Here is a 17,435-nt window from a genome sequence, read left to right as displayed (position 1 = left end):
TTAAATATATTATAAAGGTCCGACTTCAATAGGCGTAACTACACGGCAGCTGTAGCGAAGTGACGCGACGCAGCTTAGTTATATTCTTTAGATTATGAAACTGTATGAGGTACCTATAATCAATGAGAATTACGTGCGCCCGCGTCACGGGGAAATTTGATCAATCGGCAATTTAACATGTCGCGCCGTGGCCCGTGATACGTCGCGTCGCCTAGTTTCACTTAGTGCGGTCTAACCTTTATAGTTTATCTGTGGTACGTGAATCGTGACAGTTGACACTGACATCGACATCTCACCTCTCTTGGCATAAATCTAAATATTATTAGTTTACGGAAATTAATGAAAATTATAAATAATATAATAATTAAAATTTAAATATTATTATGGATTGGACCAATGCCAAGGTGATAGAGTTTATTGAACTTCTGGAGAATGAACCGACCATATGGAATCCTAATACGAAATCCAATAAAAACAGAACGGCCGTTATTGACGCTTGGGAAAGAATTAAAAATTCATTTTCGCTTCAATGTTCTATTGAAGAATTAAAAAGGAAGAGGAATTCTCTAATGGCTGCTTATAGGGATCACTTAAAAAAGCTTAAAGACTCCTATACCACCTGTTCAAGTACGGATGATGTGTACCAGCCAACATGGTTTGCATTTGAAGCAATGCACAGTTTCTTGTGGTCAGTGTATGAATACAACAACCCCAAATATACTGAGGTAAGTAGCACAGCAGTTAAGTTGTATCAGAATGTAAATGACTATTCTATAAATTGTGGTCAAATGTATGGTACATACATATGTTTCCTGGAAGATAGTATAGCTTTGTCATGTTGGTTGTATTATTATTAATACATAATTGTTTTCCATAAAATGCTAAACACAATCTCCCTTGGTATTCCATCAGCAAATAGGAAGGATATGTTGTTAAGGGCAGTTAGGCAAGAATGTTTTCTTGTAATTAATGTAGTCAGAGGTATGAATAGGTGATTCTGTCACCACATGTTTGCTATCCAATGTTCCACAACAATGAGGAATTGGGTTTCATCAGTTTCAGTGCTCGGTAGCTGAAAAAAATGTATTTAGGTATAGAAAAATTTCAATTTTTAATGTGATAATAATGTTTCAGGAACACACATTAAAATATGAAAGAACTCTCTCAAGAGAATCGGATGAAGGCAGTGGAAATGAATCAACACAATATGAACGGTGCAAAAAAAGAAAAAAAACTATGAAATCTGAGGAATTATCACAAATAAAGAAGCAAATAGATGAAGCATTCTCTCTTATAGAAGAGAGAAATTTAGAAAAACAGACAGATGAAAATGATTTGTTTGGCCAACTTGTGTCGCAAAAATTAAAAAAAATGAATGAAGATGACAGGCTCATGTTAACTCATGATATACATAACTTAATTTTCAAGTATGAAATGAAAGCAAGATCCAAATTAAGAATGGTCTCTCAGTTAAGCCTGGACTCATAACAGAACATTGAGCATTTGTTCTTTATTGTGTGTATTGCTGTTACATTTTACCAAGCAAAGCATGAAGGCGGACAACATGATGCTTCTATTGCAAAGGATTCAAATGAAAATTTAATGCAAAGAAATGTTACAGCCTCCAGGTAAATGCTCACTCCATGTAAGCATTTAGTTGAGAAGAGTGCATTTGTATGAACATTCATCAAATGAATGATTGAGAAAAGGTACAAGTGTATATCCACCCTAAATCTACAATCTTTACACTCTAATATATGTTTATGAAACAGTTGCATATACAACATATGTACCCAACCATATCATTGGGCAATAAAAAAATATATAGGATATAATAATATGATGATTTATATTGATTCATTTTCGAAAATATATAAGTTGGAAAAGAAAATTTATTTTATTTGCTTTTACCTATAAAGTATACTTCACTTTTAGACTCGATAGCTTATTACTTTAACTTCAGTCACAATAGAGAATGTTAACAATATTTTACGTTATTTTATATAATTCAAGCGATTTAAATAAGTATTATAATGGAGAATTTCATCAAATATTTAATGAAATCGATTGAATTGATCGTTTGAAAACTTACGAATTTAACTACGATACTTGGGCTTTAGGTCCTTCTAAACTTGGAAGAAGTAGGGGGGAAGTCCACTACATTTCCATCACATAATGTATATATGTTACAATAATTAATTTTAAAGAACCAGTGCAAGTGGCAGGACTGGAAATTTTAATATGGTCACACTTGCGTAGTATATTTTTCTGTGGTCACACTAAACATTCTGTCAACTTCACAACTTTTTAAATATTATTTGGTTTATTTTAAAAATAGTCGTCACTGGAGTAGGAACTTCCGTATTGTTCTACGTTACGTAGAATTTTGGAAACGAACACCCAAATAAGAATTAAGCAATGACCTACCCTCGTTGTAAACAAAATTACTTACACTTTTCACAATTTGATTTTTCCTTGTAGTAATTTAATAAAATTTATAATCATTTCCTAATTAGTTATCATTTACTTTTATTCGAACCAAAATGTGTGGCCGCACTAGATTGTAAGTACTATCTTTCTTAATCTAATATATATTATAAAGGCGAAAGTTTGTAAGGATGTATGGATGTATGGATGTTTGTTACTCTTTCACGTAAAAACTACTGAACCGATTACAATGAAATTTAGCACACATATAGAGGGTAACTTGGATTAACACATAGGATAGGTTTCATCCCGGAAATCCCACGGGAAAGGGAACTATGCGGGTTTTCCTTTGAAAACGCGGGCGAAGCCGGGGGCGGAAATCTAGTACATAATACATTTATAAAGAATGGTTAAACTATTATCAAAGAGAAGTATATACCTGTGGTAGGTATATAATGCAATGTGAAGGCACTATGTGTAATAATTATTATATTTCTATCAATCATATTTTTTATAGGGCACTAGATAAGGAACAACTTCGCTGTGCTTGCAGTTTTTTGGATAAACATTCCAAAAGCGTTATTAAGCCAGATTATCTTCAGGAACATAACAATGGCAAAGAATACACACCATCAAGTAACATAGCTCCTACAGATGTTACACCAGTGTTAATTTCTTCTAGTAAATTTAAAAATGCTGCCAATACACATAGAGTGTTGAAACCAATGATGTGGGGAATAATACCACCTTGGCACAAGGTAAAACAAAATATCTTTTAACTTTAAATTATGTTTCTAAAGCAGAAGTAATATTTTATGAGGTGTATAATTATTGAAAATCAAATTATTAATTTATATTTTTTCACAGGGTGACTATAAAAATCATAATCTAAGTACAAATAATTGCCGTTTCGAAAATATACTGCATTCAAAACTTTACAGTCCAATATTAAATAATGGAGGTAGATGCATTATTGTAGCAGAAGGATTTTATGAATGGCAAACTACATTAAAAAACAAAGTTAAACAACCATACTATATTTATATGAAACAAGAATCAGATATTAATGTAAGATACCAGATAAGATGTACCTACTTATTTACTTTTCAAAAATAGATATCAAAATATTATCATTATTTCTATAATATAATTTTATATTGTTCCTTAATTTAAAGAAGGGGAATACATATTTGTTTATTGAATAAGAAAACAAGGTTTTGCCTGTGTATCAATTTTTTCCACCTTGCTTTTTATTAAACAAATTTGCTTGTGCAAAATACTCATAGTAACTAATTGGTAAACATCCTTATATTTTTTTTTAATTTTAAGATCAATGATCCAAAATCCTGGAAGAAAGAATTTAATGAGGATGAAGGTTGGAAAGAAATGAAACTTTTGTACATGGCTGGATTGTATCATGCCTGGCAAGACAATGATGTTATAATTTACTCCTATTCTGTAATAACAATGGAATCTAATGAAACCTTTAGTTGGCTACATCACAGAATGCCAGCCATTTTAGATAATAATGAACAAGTTGAAGTAAGTCTTGAAAAAATTGATACTGATTGTAAATTTTGTCCATAAAGTTTCTTTTAAATTTTATTATTTTTATTTTAGGCCTGGCTTGATATAGACAATGTTAATGTAAACATGGCTTTGAAGTATCTGACACAAACTAAGATGCTAGAATGGCATCCTGTATCAACACTGGTTAATAATTCAAAGAATAAATCTTTAGAATGCAATAAGAAAATCTCTATAGAAGATAAACCAAAAACTACACAAAAATCATTAACAGCTTGGTTTTCTAAATCAACTAAAAGAAAATCAACAGAAGAAATCCCACAAAACTGTAAGAAACCCAAAGTATAAATAAAACGATAAATTTTACCTGAAACTTGTTTAATTATATCAGTTTTCTATACCATTGATGTATCAAAAGTATAGAAAGGTGCTACTGTATCAATCATCTCTCACACACTTCATTCTATAGTGTGTATAACTGTGGTACACCTTTAAAAGATATCATAGTTTTATACTATGACAATGTATATGAAGAGTTGATAAAAACACATTAAAATTTATTTTCAATGCCTTTTTACTGGCTCTATATAGCATTGTTATTTTTTACTTGCAGTCTTTACAATGATCAAAGGCAGCAGTTAAAAATATATTTAATGATAATGGTGATGCACTATAACACTAATGCAATTTTGTTGACAGGAACTTTTTATTCAATCTCCAACATCTATAATCAATATTTCATTTAGAAACACCTTGGAATCATCAGAAATTATATATACATAGAAACTCTGTAGTTTCTTTTTTTCTTTTTAAATCATACCAATGTACAAACATTTACAATCGTAAAGGATGCCATCTTGCCAGAGAACTGTTCTGTGGTTCTAAAATATGGCATCATATAATGGATGATCCTCATCCATTCATTAATACTATAACAGGTGATTTGAAATTACATCTTTAACATAAACTCTGCTTTACCTATAGGATTGTTATTGCAATCCTTAAATGTTTTCAATGCGAAATTGTTTAAAATCAGCTTCACATCTAATTGTTTTATGATTGTGTAAGAAGTCTTTTATAAAGTTTTGTACTTCATATTCCTCTGTAAAAAAATAACTCAATAAATATAAAAAATATAACGGTTAATAGTATCTAAAATCTAAATATTATCAAATCTTACCAGGATATCTACTGCATTGGTAAATTAATCTTATCAAATGCCTTGCCAAAGCTTTGAATAGTGCCTTTCCCTTAATTCTTCCTTTTACATAGTATGGTGTTAGCAACTTGACAACCCATGGAGTTATGCGTTCCTTGCAACTTGCCACAAATTCTGGTGTCTCATCAAGAGGTGAGACTACACCTTCATCATCACTGTCTTCTCCAAAGAGGTCTGCTAATAGTACTTTTATCTAAAACAAAAAAAGATATGAACTGACATTTCTATCTATTTCTAAATATAAAGCTGAAGAGTTTATTTATTTATCTATGCACCATGGGCCAAGTATAATATGATGCACCACTAGTATAATAGACTACACTGAAGCATGTTTTAAAATGAGTTCATAACTTTTTTTCTCAACATATACTTACATAATATATCACAAGTTAAAAATATTATGTTATAACAGGGAAAAGAATGTGTCTAACTACACTTAAAATTTCAATATATATTACCCTATTAAGCTTTGCTCTATTACAATCTCTGAGTTGATCAAGCAGTTCAAAAAGTTTAACTTTTAAAAAATATTCTTCACAGATCCATTTATTTGAAGATGGCTTTTTATGTTTGATAGCCTCAGTTTTACTATTGTCTATTGCATTTTCCAAAACGCCTGTCAAGGTTGTCAGCCTTTCATCCAGAGATTTTATTTGGGCTGCTTGTTCTTCAATTAGAGAGGCTCTGCCTGTATTACAAGATTCGTCTTGCACATAATTATGAGACATTTTTGTACCCTCATTAAATGAAAAATCTATTGAATTGCATAGAATTCCATCAAAAATATCCTCCTCATTTGATCCACCTTCAAATAGCTTTTCTAACTGCTGCATTACATCTTCTGCATCATTAGATTCGGGCATTGGTGCATTACACTTGACACCTATCTCACAATTCTGAAAACTGGTATCTGGTCCCTTTGTAATTTCTGATTCTTTCAACAAATTATGTATGTTCTGTTGGTTTGGATCCATTAATATCCCTCTATTATGATCCATGGAAAAGGGTTCAGAAAATTTGCGAACTTTTTTTCTTTGGTAACATGTACAAGTGCAAGTACAATCTTTGGGCATTGTTAAGGAAGTTTGTAATTTTTTATCATTCTCTGGAGGTTTATGAAGACATTCTGATAATTTCTTGTACAGTTTACCATTATTTGTATCACTTTTTAAATCCTTAATCTGAATAAATGAGATAATTAATCATAAGAAAATGTATAATATGCATCATGAATAAAATTGATAAAACATTAATTGATTAAACATACCACAGTGACAATGTTTTTTCTGTACAATTCGACCAACATAGAATTTTTTGCTGCGCTCATTTCTAATATTTTCGCGCACCGCCAAATTGCGCTAGGTAGATATATATTTTTATTCACCAATCTTTGATTCTTTTCGTAATTCAATGATAGTAATTTTATTATTTCTTCCATGTAATGCTTCCGAACCTAAGAAATGTTTATTAGTTAAACAGAATCATCAATTAATAACTTCACATAATTTTGTACCGGTACTTACTTTAGATATAAGAAGATGTGGTTCGTATTCAATATCAGGAAGCGACATTCCCGAAATATCATTGTCTTGAAGCCAATGTTCAATAATTTTATCGGGATCAGCATTATCCATGATAAGTTATTATTAATTTCGCAAAATTATAATAATACCACTATTTTGGTTTTTGTTTAGAGTTTAGACATTACAATTTTGTATCAACCCACACCTCTGCCAGTGTCAACTGTCATCCAATTTGTTGCCAACTGCCAAAATATTATGAGCAATTATCTGTTCTGGCTCTGTGGCCTGTGGGCACAACTTGGGCACAACAAATAACGGTCGGTCGTCTTTGATATTTGACAAAAAATGAAATTTCAGATTTAGGTTCCACGACAATAGCTAACTACAAAAAAAATTACGACTCTCAACTCGACGCCCTCTAAAGTACAGTTTTACAGACAACATTTAAAATCGTATTGTTGCCGTATTCTTTTATAGAGATTGTTTATATTTTTTGTGACGAATGAAGCAAGGAAGAATGTTATTATGATCTTAAAAAAGTTTTATTTTTTTAATTATAATATACTCTCTTCGTTTTAGGTACAAGGTAGGTAGGCATTCTGTGGACACTGGACTGTGACACTTCTTGCCTCTTTGGTCTTGGACTGTTGGACACACAGAACAGTAAGAACACAATAGAAGTGCTATAATGTCATAATTAGTATGAAAACCAGTGTCGCCAAGTGTCTTGGACACATCCGTAGTGCTAGTGTCCCAGTCCGTTCTCTGTAATAAGTTTAATATTACTTGCTCTGTGTAAGTATATAGTCTATGGTGTCCGTATCTGAATGTACTTTAAACTGTCAAAATCACAGGTCAAAATTCTGTCAAAATTAATACGTAAAAATATGTAAACAATACACATTATCAATACATCAGAAATCTTATTAGAAATCTAATCTAAATTAGGTATATCTTAGGAAAACCATGGCTAGTGACGAACATAAGCAATTAGCCCAATATCTAAAAGATGTTCACTCCAACCTTCGTATGAATGCCGTAACTTTAGGAGCAAAAGAAGCATGGACCAGGCACTGTAAAAATAAAGATACATTATTGACTTATGCTGAATATATGGAAAAGTTAGCCACTGTTTTCTGGGAAGAAAATTACGGTAATGAAGAAAGTTTAGCAACGTCTCGTATTCAATGGTCAGTCGAATTATGCAAAGACTACTTTATAAAGAAAGAATATGTTAAATTTAGTGCAAAAGAGTTGGAAATTAGCAAAAAACTTAATATTCAGCTCTCTAATAAAGAGTCATTTGAAGAAACATTAGAATTACTAGATGTAGGTAGCTGCTACAACCCCTTCAGAAGTTACAATTTATTCAATGTTCTAGCCATTGATTTGTGCCCTGCAAATCAGTATGTTAGAGAATGTGATTTTCTAAATGTACACATAGGAAAAGAAACAATAGTGCAAGAAAATATTGTTAAAGAATTGAAACAAGAAGCATTTGATATAATAACATTCTGCTTTCTCTTGGAGTATATACCTAGTTCTGATCTAAGAATAACAGCATGTGAAAATGCATATAAATTATTAAAGCCGGGTGGTTTGCTTATCATTTCAACTCCTGATTCAAAACATGTTGGAGCAAATTGTAAATTAATGAAATGTTGGCAATATACATTAGCTTGCTTAGGTTACACAAGAATTAAGTATGAAAAGTTAAAACATATGCATTGTATAGGATTTAGAAAAGCACTTTGTAAAGATGTGGCTTTAAGGTGGGCAACAATTCATAAAAAACCATACATGGATTATTCAATACATATACCCCAAGATTTTTCCAAATTAGAGCAAAATAATGTAATCCCAAACATACATATATCTCCAGATGATTTTAAGGAGCTTCCTTTTTCAGATTTATAGCAATAAAAAATGGAACAGTTTAATTGTTTTTGTTTTATTTTATAATGCAATATCTTATCCAGTTTATTTTTATTACCATCTGGCCTATGTAAGCATTTTTATTATGTACATAGTTTTAATACCTGTATGCATATTGATTACTGATCCCATATGAGATGAGAGAGATAGAAATTATATAATAAAGACATTTTATCCCTGTCAATGTCTAATGATAATTCTAAATAACCAGGTTTATTAAGTTAAAAGTTTTTATTTTATATAAAAAAATTGTCCATCAGTCAATAAGATTTATTTTTTATTAGGGTGCACTCACACACATCAGTCACCGTCACGGCACCGATGACTGATCGGTGACGGTTTGTGTACGTATCCACAAACACCAGTCACCGTCATGTTGTCCGTCAGTCACGTCGCCGGTTTGACTGAATCATTGAACACATACATCAGGTTAGTCAGTGATTAGACGTGTGTCACGCTAGAGAACATGTAGCAATTATTGACGGTAGCACGACGCTGACTGAACTGAGACGTGACGGCACCGGGTGAGTGGAGATAAAAGTATGATACATGTATGGAAAGATTATTTGACGTGCCTGACCGGTGACGTCACTGATAGATTTCGTGCCGGCGACTGTCGTGTGGGAACAGAGTCATACTAGAACTCTGTGGTATTTGGTACGTACCACTTAAGTGCAAAATGGTGATTTTTGGGTATGAGCGTTTGAAAGTTTTCACGGTTGCTACCCTGTTGCTACAGATCGGAATAAACACTTGAGTAAAACAAATTTATGATATTTAAATGTCTATTATGTTCAAGTTTTGAACACTTATAAAAAAAATAAAAAAAATGTTCTAGTTCAAGAGTAATTGTTACTTAACATGTTTGTACCAAAAGAAAAAATGTGAAAATGATGTGAAAATGTCTAAAACGTGTGTACTTAAGTGGATTAGAGCATATTTATTTGTACTCTTAATTAGTATTTATTCCTATTTTTACATTAATGGAAAGGAATTTTCTTTTTTTTTTTCGACGGAGACATAAACAGACATTAAAAAACAAATATTATGGGGAAACGTCTTCCATACAAATAGATTTAACCATATATAAAAACAAAAACGAATAGGAGTGTGATTTGCCACAAATAAGTACTCATAAAAAAGCCAGGAAATATTGTGATTTTCGTGCAATATGCAATTCTCTGATACTCTCTCTACAAAGTAAAATCCTAAAAGTAGTGTGTGTGTGTGGTTCAGAAGTCACGGTAGTTCGCTTGCCTGCCGTGCTAGATGCTGCGGGATCGATCCCATCAACCGACATGTACCAATGTGTCTTTTTCGGATGCATAAGTAGATTCTCTAATAACCAGAGATACATCTTCTATAACAAGAAAACATCATTTCTAATAACAGGAAAACATCGTGATGGCAATCGGGATTTTGGTCTGAAATCACCAACCAGCAGTGCGCAAGCGTGGTGATTACTGCTCATGTCTTCTCCTTGTGAGAAGATGTCTTTACCCTGCAAATAGTTACGAGCTGGATCCAGTCAAATAAAATTTGCTTGTAAAACGTACCACTACAACATTCATTCATAGTCGTCAATCGTCATCACTGTCACTGAAAGTCATAAGATTGTTTCTAGTCGGACCATGAGACAATGATTTGAAATAACCATCATAAATTGGATCACTTATTGGCAGGAGATCTAAAATATCTTTGAATTTCAGAGCATCGATATTGATAGGCTCATTAGAGGCCAATGGCAAATCTTTTCTCAGTTCTCTTAAACCAGAAATACGGAAACTCTTCATTTTCACTCAAAGAGTATTTAAAATCTACGTCATTAGACTTTTCATACATCAACCAGAAAATACAGTTCTAACCAAATGTAGTTTTGTCTGTTGCAGTATTTCTTTTAATAAAATGAGTAGGTAGTCAATAGTTTCGAAAATGAAAAGAAGTCAGATTCATTAATTAATTTTACATCATGGCGATTGCTGGTCATTTTCATTTATCTCGGGGTACGGAGATGGTGCTGTTTCTTTTTTGAATGAATCTTTCAATATCTGCTTAACAGGCAAGATATTATACCGTTTTTGACCTGGAAAACACTGAATATAAAATAAGCTACTCTAAGTACTTCTTCTGCCAAACGGTTAATAAAATGCCATAAGCGTGATGCGATTTCATCCGCACCTCTTTGAGCTATTCCTTCATACATAACATAATGGAATGTTCGTTTAGTAGTAACTTTGCGGATTTTTAAATTAAAAGTCCAAAGTTTCTTTTATAAAAGGCTACAGATGCAGTTAAATTTGGAATCTGTAAACAAACAGCTTTTATCTTTTAGTTTCATAGTGAAATGTTGCCTTATGCTCCGATTTTTCAAAATCTATTCTAATCTGACATGAAAGAATGAATTTGAAGAGACAAAGAATCAAACCTAGTGCATGTAGGTATCGTTATTTGGCTTTTTAAACGTTTACCAATCTTTAAATCGATTTAAAGATTGGTAAACGTTTCTGAACACACTAAGTCTAAGAGATCTTGCATCACATGCATATTTCTTTATAGATAATAGGCTTGAGACCTAATGTCTGAAGATTTAAATTATGTGCCAAATAACGTTATATTTAAGTAAGGGAGAACTCAGAGAAGACCTGTTAAGTAAGTTAAGTAACAAATAATTTTATTTGATTTGGTACAAATAAGTTAAGTGATGATAATAATTATTCAAGTTTGGTCTAATTATGTTAAGTGCTCTTACATCGTAAATGGCCGTTCGTTGATTGAGTATTCGTTTTACAAGTCTATGTTAAGTTATATTAATATATTTGTATCAAATAAAAATATATTTTTTTGTACTTAAGTGGTTTTGATACAACCTATTTAAGGTATTTCTACTATCAATAGGCTTATGTGACATAGACCAAACGAAAGAGGACGTTTTTATCAGTATAGATGGCCAAAAAACAAAAAATGGCCATTTTTGCACTTACGAGGTATATACCAAACACCACAGAACTATTGATACATATTTTTTTTTAATCCTGTCCGGTGACGTGCCGTGACGGTGACTGATGTGTGTGAGTGCACCCTTAGTTGATTACTATCCTTCATTCTAGGAAACACTATAATTAAATATTGAATAAGTTTCAATATACTTTATTGAAAACCTTATTATACTTTATTAACACTAAATTATAAAGTTAGAAATTAAAATGAAAAGTTAAGTAATCTTAAACTATGATTTTACAATATTATAATGTTTACTGTACAGTACCGAATTTAGCTTTTCTTTTTTCTAATTTCTCTTTATTCTCAATGTCTATCATGAGTGTGGAGACAGATTGTCCAAATCTTTCAGATCGTTTTTTAAGTTTGTCTAAAGTGTCTGATAGTGTTCCAGGTATAGTCACTTTAGATGTTTCAGTTGTAGTGTTTGTACTTTGCCCAAATCTTTGTTTTCTTGCCTCCTTCCTTGCTTCGTCAGAAATTTTAACAGGAAGACCAAAGCGCTTTGCTCTCAGTTCTAACCGTGTTTTCAAGTCAAGATCTGAAGTTATCTTAATAGAATTACTATCAGATGAAGTTTCTGTTGTAGCATTACTTGCATCCTCATCTTTTTTCTCAGTTGTTTTAGAAGAATTAGATGACATGGAAATTGTTCTGTTTAAAACAATTTTCTTTGAGGCTACATCTTTACTCTCCGTTGATGGCTGTTCTTTTTGTGTCTCTGAGGTAATTTTTCGTTTAAGAATCCTCTGAGGTTTAGTCTCAGGGGTTTGTTTTTCTGGTGAATTTTCTTCAAGCACTAAATCTTCATTTAGTGTATCGGCAGCAGTGTCATCCAAAATATCCGCGTGAGTCTTATCGTCATCGTCATCCAGTACACCGTCAGAGTCAATTTCGTCAGAATCTAAATTGATATCACCGTGATCCTCTTGAACAGTTGCCGCTTGGAGTCTTGCTACAAGCTCTTTCTTGTCGCCGGTATATGACAATCCACGTGCCTTCAACTCTTTACGTAAATCCACAACCTTCATTTTGGAAATTTCCGTATTCGTTGAATCGGCCATTGCGGTATAGTATGATTTTTATACTCGATTCAATTTTACAACTTAGTTTACTCAAGGACAACAGTTAAACAGCTAACAAATCAACACAAATGACAAAACGACAAACGCAAAACCCGGCAAAACCAGAATCGTAAATGTCAAGCTATAATATTATGTCATTATGACAGGTTAAATTGTAGATTGTGCCACAGACAACGTATAAAAATAAGTTAAAAATGTAATGTGCTTCACTGAATTTAGTCAGTAATTAATTAAGTTACTAAATTCGGAAGTAACTTTAAAAATTAGAAACTGATGACACTGTCCTTAATTTAGTATCTGAATTAGTTATTTATCAGAGATTGATTGTTATACAACGAATGAGTCCAGAAATTATCTACGAATGCAGGCGAGATCGTTTTACATATTATTAGGCTTATTAGATCTTGTGACGTCGTTAATTACCATTTTCATCCTACGCAGAAGTATTTGTTTTCAAAGAACGACAGGTCGTAATCCGTGATAGAAAATTTTACCATCATAACGACTGACAGTATCAGTATACATATTTAATCTACTTCCATTTTTTCCTTTCCATCACTATACAGGGTGTAATCGTTAAGTGTGCACAAGCGATTATTCCGTAACTATTGCAGATATCAAAAAACTTTAAACTGATATCGAAAGTACTTAACCTAATGAGTAAAATGGCCATAATAAATTTTTAAAAATAAAACGAGAAATAACCAAAAATGTTACATTAAACGCTCCCATACAATTTATTTCCCATACATTTTGTATTCATAGTAGATTTTCGAAGTGACGTCCTTATTGTGCAATACAATGAGGAGGTCTATTTACAGTTTCTAAATGAACTTCCCTCCAAATTTGCGAAGTAATTAAAGCAGAAAACCAAAAAAAAACAAAAAAAAAGCTAAAATCTTTCATATTAAATGTATAGGTTGATCCAAAAGTAATGATAATTGGGTATTTCCTGTGCACATAAAAATATAAAATAAATGTTTTATGCTTGCTCATGTAATCACTAAGTTATCACAAAAAAATTATACCTACAGGCCACGTTTCCAAGTATTAACATTAATTTTAATGTGAACAGTGCGAGCCAGAATGTTTCCCGACGAAAAGAAGAAACAACGATTCGACATTTAGAGGGTGAATTTCTAAATTTTTAATGAGATCAGGATAATTTTTTGTCACGATTTGTGACCATGGGCGTTACCTGGGTTCACCATGTTTATGCTGAAACCAAGAAACAATCAATGGCCTGGATGCGAGCTTCCAAAGTGACGGTGAAGATTTTCAAAGTGAAAATTAGTGGGATAGATTAAAGCCGTAGTTTTTTGGGACGCTGAAGAAATGTGGAATATTTTAAGAAGGTAGCCACTACTACACAGGGCTCTTACTACACAGACCAAATTAAAAGATTGCGGGTAGGTTAGTAAGAAAAATAGACATGGCAAACTTCAGTCTTGAATGTTGGTTCACCAAGACAACGCACCAGATCACAAAGCGTCAGTTGCGATGGCTGCCAATCAAAAATCGGCATTGAAAATGCTTGAACACCCACCCTGTTTGTAAGATCTAGCTCCTAGTTAATTCTATCTCTTACCTCGGCACAAGAAACACCGTCGATACAAGAAATTTTAAGACGACAGCGAAGTGATGGCCGATTTTGAGGGGTTTTTGTAGATGAAGTCAAAGTTTTTTTTTTCTAAGTTAAGGAAAAAAAATATCGAAGTATATTATCTAGTTAGAAGACTATCTAGAGAAATACATAATTATTTTAACTGTAATGACCTTGTTTAATATTGATTATCATTACTTTTGGATCAACCCATGTACATGGGATATTCATATCTCATACTAAATGTATGGGAGGGTTTAAAGTTAATTTTTTAGATATTTCTCGTATTATTTTTAAAAATTTATTATGGCCATTTTACTCATTAGGTTAAGTACTTTCGATATCAGTTTAAAGATTTTTGATATCTGTAATAGTTACGGAATAATCGCCTGTGCACACTTAACGATTACACCCTGTATATGACTATATTATATATAACATTATTTCATAGAGGGATGTTACAACTTTCTATATAATATTTAGTTTATTAATATTTGCAATATCATACCAAAATTTAGCTTAAGGAAAAATCACATCTAAAGGTATGGAATTTAATAGATTTTTAGTTAACGTATGGTTAAAGATCCGTCAAAAAAGTAACTAAAAAATAGAAGATACGGATCTTTCTTCTTCCACGGATATCCGGAAGTTCTGTAACCGAAGTATCACTACTATTTGAAAGAGAAATAAAGAAAGAAAAAATATTTATTGCCACATGTTACACACACATAACTACTTATATTACAAAAAAAAATACACAATAGTTTACATGGCAATCGGGTGAGACCTAAGGGTGAGACTCATCCATGCTGTCGGCCTTTAACACCTGAAAACAGCGCTGATTTTCAGTCTGCCCGTAAGTTTTTATTTCCGAGGCTCACTAAGTCTATAAGTAAATACAAATACCAACCAAAAAACTTTATTTACAGTTCCAAAAATCATTTACCTTGTTATTATTGATAATTAATTACAAATAATATATATTATAATATATAGATATAACAGATTTATACATAATTAGGCACATATTATGATTATATTAAATAAAATAAACAGATATTGCCTTAGATTACAAAATAAAATACAGATGGAGCATGTCAATCATTCATCGCCCTTGTCAAAGAAAATACGAAATCAAAAACGAATACGTGGTTCCTCCCCGCTAGTGCTATAGCGATTCTAGTGTCATGCAATACGTCAAAAGGGGTTTGATATTTTAGTAAAAAAATGCTGTCTTGTGATATCAAAACGCTGTAAAACTTGTACCCGAAAACAAACAAAAAGATAAAACATCGTTTTACAGATTTTCTGTAGATTATTTGGCTTATTTAATTTTGTATACATATAATAATTTTACAAATACGAAGGAATTCAAAACTTCAACGTATGCTGCCAGTATTTTGAAAATGAATTTGCCATTTTTAGGGGTAAAATGGTTAAAAGATATTCGGGGTAGTGCTGTTGGATTTTTCGATCGTGAATGTGATTATTTGTATAGTGCAATAAAAGTTCATGGTCATTATTAGATTATTTTAAAAAGCATTATACATTTTTTTGTTACTTTTATAAAAAGCGTCGTTTTTGCTTGCGATTTAATTCATGTGAACACATGATGGATATGATGAAAATAAAATGTCCCGCATTCTCGACTAAAAACTACCGCTATTCGCATTCATATGTTTTGAAAAATAAAAACTTTTTTTAATGTAATTTAATTTAATAAATTTAATGTAATTTATTTAATAAAAATTGAATAAAATTATTTTGTCCATGTATAACTTTAGTAGATAGGTGATAAAATAATTTTTACAATATTATAAAATAATATCAAAAACCCGAATTTATATTAAAATAAAAATTAAAACATGACTGCTAATAATTTATGTAGCCTACGTCACTACCACCACAGCTACCTTCATAATTCAGATGATTGCAATGACACCTCATAAGTCACAACTCAAAATCGATCCTACAGTTTATACTGCAGGGCGTGTCAAAGAAATATTATACATACATACCTACACTCGAAAAACATAACCCTCTTTCTTCCGTAGTCGGGGAAAATTTTGGGAAAATTTTCAATATCTGGTAACATAACACCCACACAGAAGCATCGTGTACGTACAGTGCAACGGCGAAATGACAGCACACATAGCTTTATGGAAATGACGATAAATTATTCGGTTTAGTTCGGCAACGCTCCATCTGTCTTTTATTTTGTTATCTAAGGATATTGCTATGTAAATACTTCGTTACTTAAATACTACAAACATAAATAATATATAGAAGGATATATTATATCCATGGACGTATAAAAAAAGACGAACGGTATATCGCCTAAACATTGAGTGAAGCCTAGTAATGGCGGCGAAACATCCATGTGTGTGTGCCATGTTGCCATGGCAACAGCTGTCCTGATGACAATGGCGGCTGTATTTTTTTTCTATAAATTTTGCCGTAATAATTTTGTCATTAAAACATAAAAGAAATAACTTGCTTCCCTGTGGAATGTAATCCCTTGTGTTTTGTTATTTAAAATTGTACTGTTGCGGCACCATTTAACCACACAAGACGGCATTTTAAATATTTTTTGTGAAACAGTGACGCAGTTAATCAGTCGGTGGTTCACGGCGTAATGGCGGCCGACTAGCTTACTATGGTGAGAGTGTGTGCGTGTTTATTGTCTTTACACGATCGCTAGCTTACTATGGTGGCTTCACGTTGTTTGTTCGTAATACGGTGTCCGTCTTTATTTATACGTCCATGATTATATCATACATTCGCAATCAACAATTTGCTTTATTGGGGTGTCCAGTTTGATATTTGTTTGTTCAAAAGTATCACTTCGACTATATTATATATGATTTAAGGAAACTTTTGGAATTATGTTGTTTTGTCCCTTCATTATAAAAAAAATGTTGTGTGGTTTTATGAAACCACGGTAAAAGCAATAACTCTATTATACTAGTAGACGCGGCATACGCCAACATCATTGCACTAAAAAACAGCGTAATTAATACATACCTACTTACTAACGCATTATCACCAATACAGTTGTTCTCTCTTTCACTCTCACGCACGAGACATAATACATGTCTCACTCATGTAGTTACTTCGTA

At 32.1% G+C, this 17,435-nt stretch overlaps 5 protein-coding genes across 5 annotated transcripts; 3 read left to right on the top strand and 2 right to left on the bottom strand.

The window, feature by feature from the left end:
- Positions 1-275: 275 nt before the first annotated feature.
- LOC149479454 (uncharacterized) lies at positions 276-1,868 on the top strand. The gene is made up of 2 exons (XM_089708207.1): positions 276-725; positions 1,135-1,868. Exons 1-2 carry the CDS (start codon positions 384-386, stop codon positions 1,486-1,488), a joined length of 696 nt encoding a protein of 231 aa, XP_089564333.1. The 5' UTR covers positions 276-383; the 3' UTR covers positions 1,489-1,868.
- Positions 1,869-2,210: 342 nt separating this feature from the next.
- On the top strand, positions 2,211-4,332 carry LOC149479453 (abasic site processing protein HMCES). The gene is made up of 5 exons (XM_089707768.1): positions 2,211-2,563; positions 2,945-3,185; positions 3,295-3,495; positions 3,757-3,969; positions 4,048-4,332. The coding sequence occupies exons 1-5, from the start codon at positions 2,544-2,546 to the stop codon at positions 4,300-4,302; spliced, it is 930 nt and encodes a 309-aa protein (XP_089563894.1). The 5' UTR covers positions 2,211-2,543; the 3' UTR covers positions 4,303-4,332.
- LOC149479452 (uncharacterized) lies at positions 4,316-6,932 on the bottom strand. Its single transcript, XM_089707767.1, has 5 exons — positions 6,697-6,932; positions 6,441-6,626; positions 5,632-6,354; positions 5,135-5,366; positions 4,316-5,056 (listed from the first exon to the last, which is right to left on the bottom strand). Exons 1-5 carry the CDS (start codon positions 6,805-6,807, stop codon positions 4,956-4,958), a joined length of 1,353 nt encoding a protein of 450 aa, XP_089563893.1. The 5' UTR covers positions 6,808-6,932; the 3' UTR covers positions 4,316-4,955.
- A 582-nt stretch (positions 6,933-7,514) lies between these two features.
- Samtor (S-adenosylmethionine sensor upstream of TORC1) lies at positions 7,515-8,632 on the top strand. Its single transcript, XM_089708198.1, has one exon. It carries the CDS (start codon positions 7,663-7,665, stop codon positions 8,611-8,613), a length of 951 nt encoding a protein of 316 aa, XP_089564324.1. The 5' UTR covers positions 7,515-7,662; the 3' UTR covers positions 8,614-8,632.
- Positions 8,633-11,711: 3,079 nt separating this feature from the next.
- Positions 11,712-12,817, bottom strand: LOC149479450 (SAP domain-containing ribonucleoprotein-like). The gene has a single exon (XM_089708199.1). It carries the CDS (start codon positions 12,690-12,692, stop codon positions 11,883-11,885), a length of 810 nt encoding a protein of 269 aa, XP_089564325.1. The 5' UTR covers positions 12,693-12,817; the 3' UTR covers positions 11,712-11,882.
- Between the last annotated feature and the right edge of the window lie 4,618 nt (positions 12,818-17,435).

This window comes from Colias philodice, chromosome 20 (genome assembly GCF_061535455.1).
Source record: "Colias philodice isolate Cphi_HAF_F1 chromosome 20, ilColPhil1 Martin Lab GWU primary, whole genome shotgun sequence".
Taxonomy (NCBI): domain Eukaryota; kingdom Metazoa; phylum Arthropoda; class Insecta; order Lepidoptera; family Pieridae; genus Colias; species Colias philodice.
Note: the sequence above shows the minus strand (reverse complement) of the source record. Positions and strands in the feature narration are given on the sequence as shown.

What these genes read in the sequence shown, in the direction of transcription:
- Samtor (XM_089708198.1), top strand. Translation starts at nt 7,663, where the DNA reads ATGGCTAGTGACGAACATAAGCAATTAGCCCAATATCTAAAAGATGTT.
- LOC149479452 (XM_089707767.1), bottom strand. Translation starts at nt 6,807, where the DNA reads ATGGATAATGCTGATCCCGATAAAATTATTGAACATTGGCTTCAAGAC. An exon ending in CACATCTTCTTATATCTAAA is followed by an intron (nt 6,627 to 6,696) that starts GTAAGTACCGGT and finishes AACATTTCTTAG; the next exon opens with GTTCGGAAGCATTACATGGA. An exon ending in ATAGAGCAAAGCTTAATAGG is followed by an intron (nt 5,367 to 5,631) that starts GTAATATATATT and finishes TTTTTGTTTTAG; the next exon opens with ATAAAAGTACTATTAGCAGA.
- LOC149479454 (XM_089708207.1), top strand. Translation starts at nt 384, where the DNA reads ATGGATTGGACCAATGCCAAGGTGATAGAGTTTATTGAACTTCTGGAG. An exon ending in ACAACCCCAAATATACTGAG is followed by an intron (nt 726 to 1,134) that starts GTAAGTAGCACA and finishes ATAATGTTTCAG; the next exon opens with GAACACACATTAAAATATGA.
- LOC149479450 (XM_089708199.1), bottom strand. Translation starts at nt 12,692, where the DNA reads ATGGCCGATTCAACGAATACGGAAATTTCCAAAATGAAGGTTGTGGAT.
- LOC149479453 (XM_089707768.1), top strand. Translation starts at nt 2,544, where the DNA reads ATGTGTGGCCGCACTAGATT. An exon ending in TAATACCACCTTGGCACAAG is followed by an intron (nt 3,186 to 3,294) that starts GTAAAACAAAAT and finishes ATTTTTTCACAG; the next exon opens with GGTGACTATAAAAATCATAA. An exon ending in ATAATAATGAACAAGTTGAA is followed by an intron (nt 3,970 to 4,047) that starts GTAAGTCTTGAA and finishes TTTTTATTTTAG; the next exon opens with GCCTGGCTTGATATAGACAA.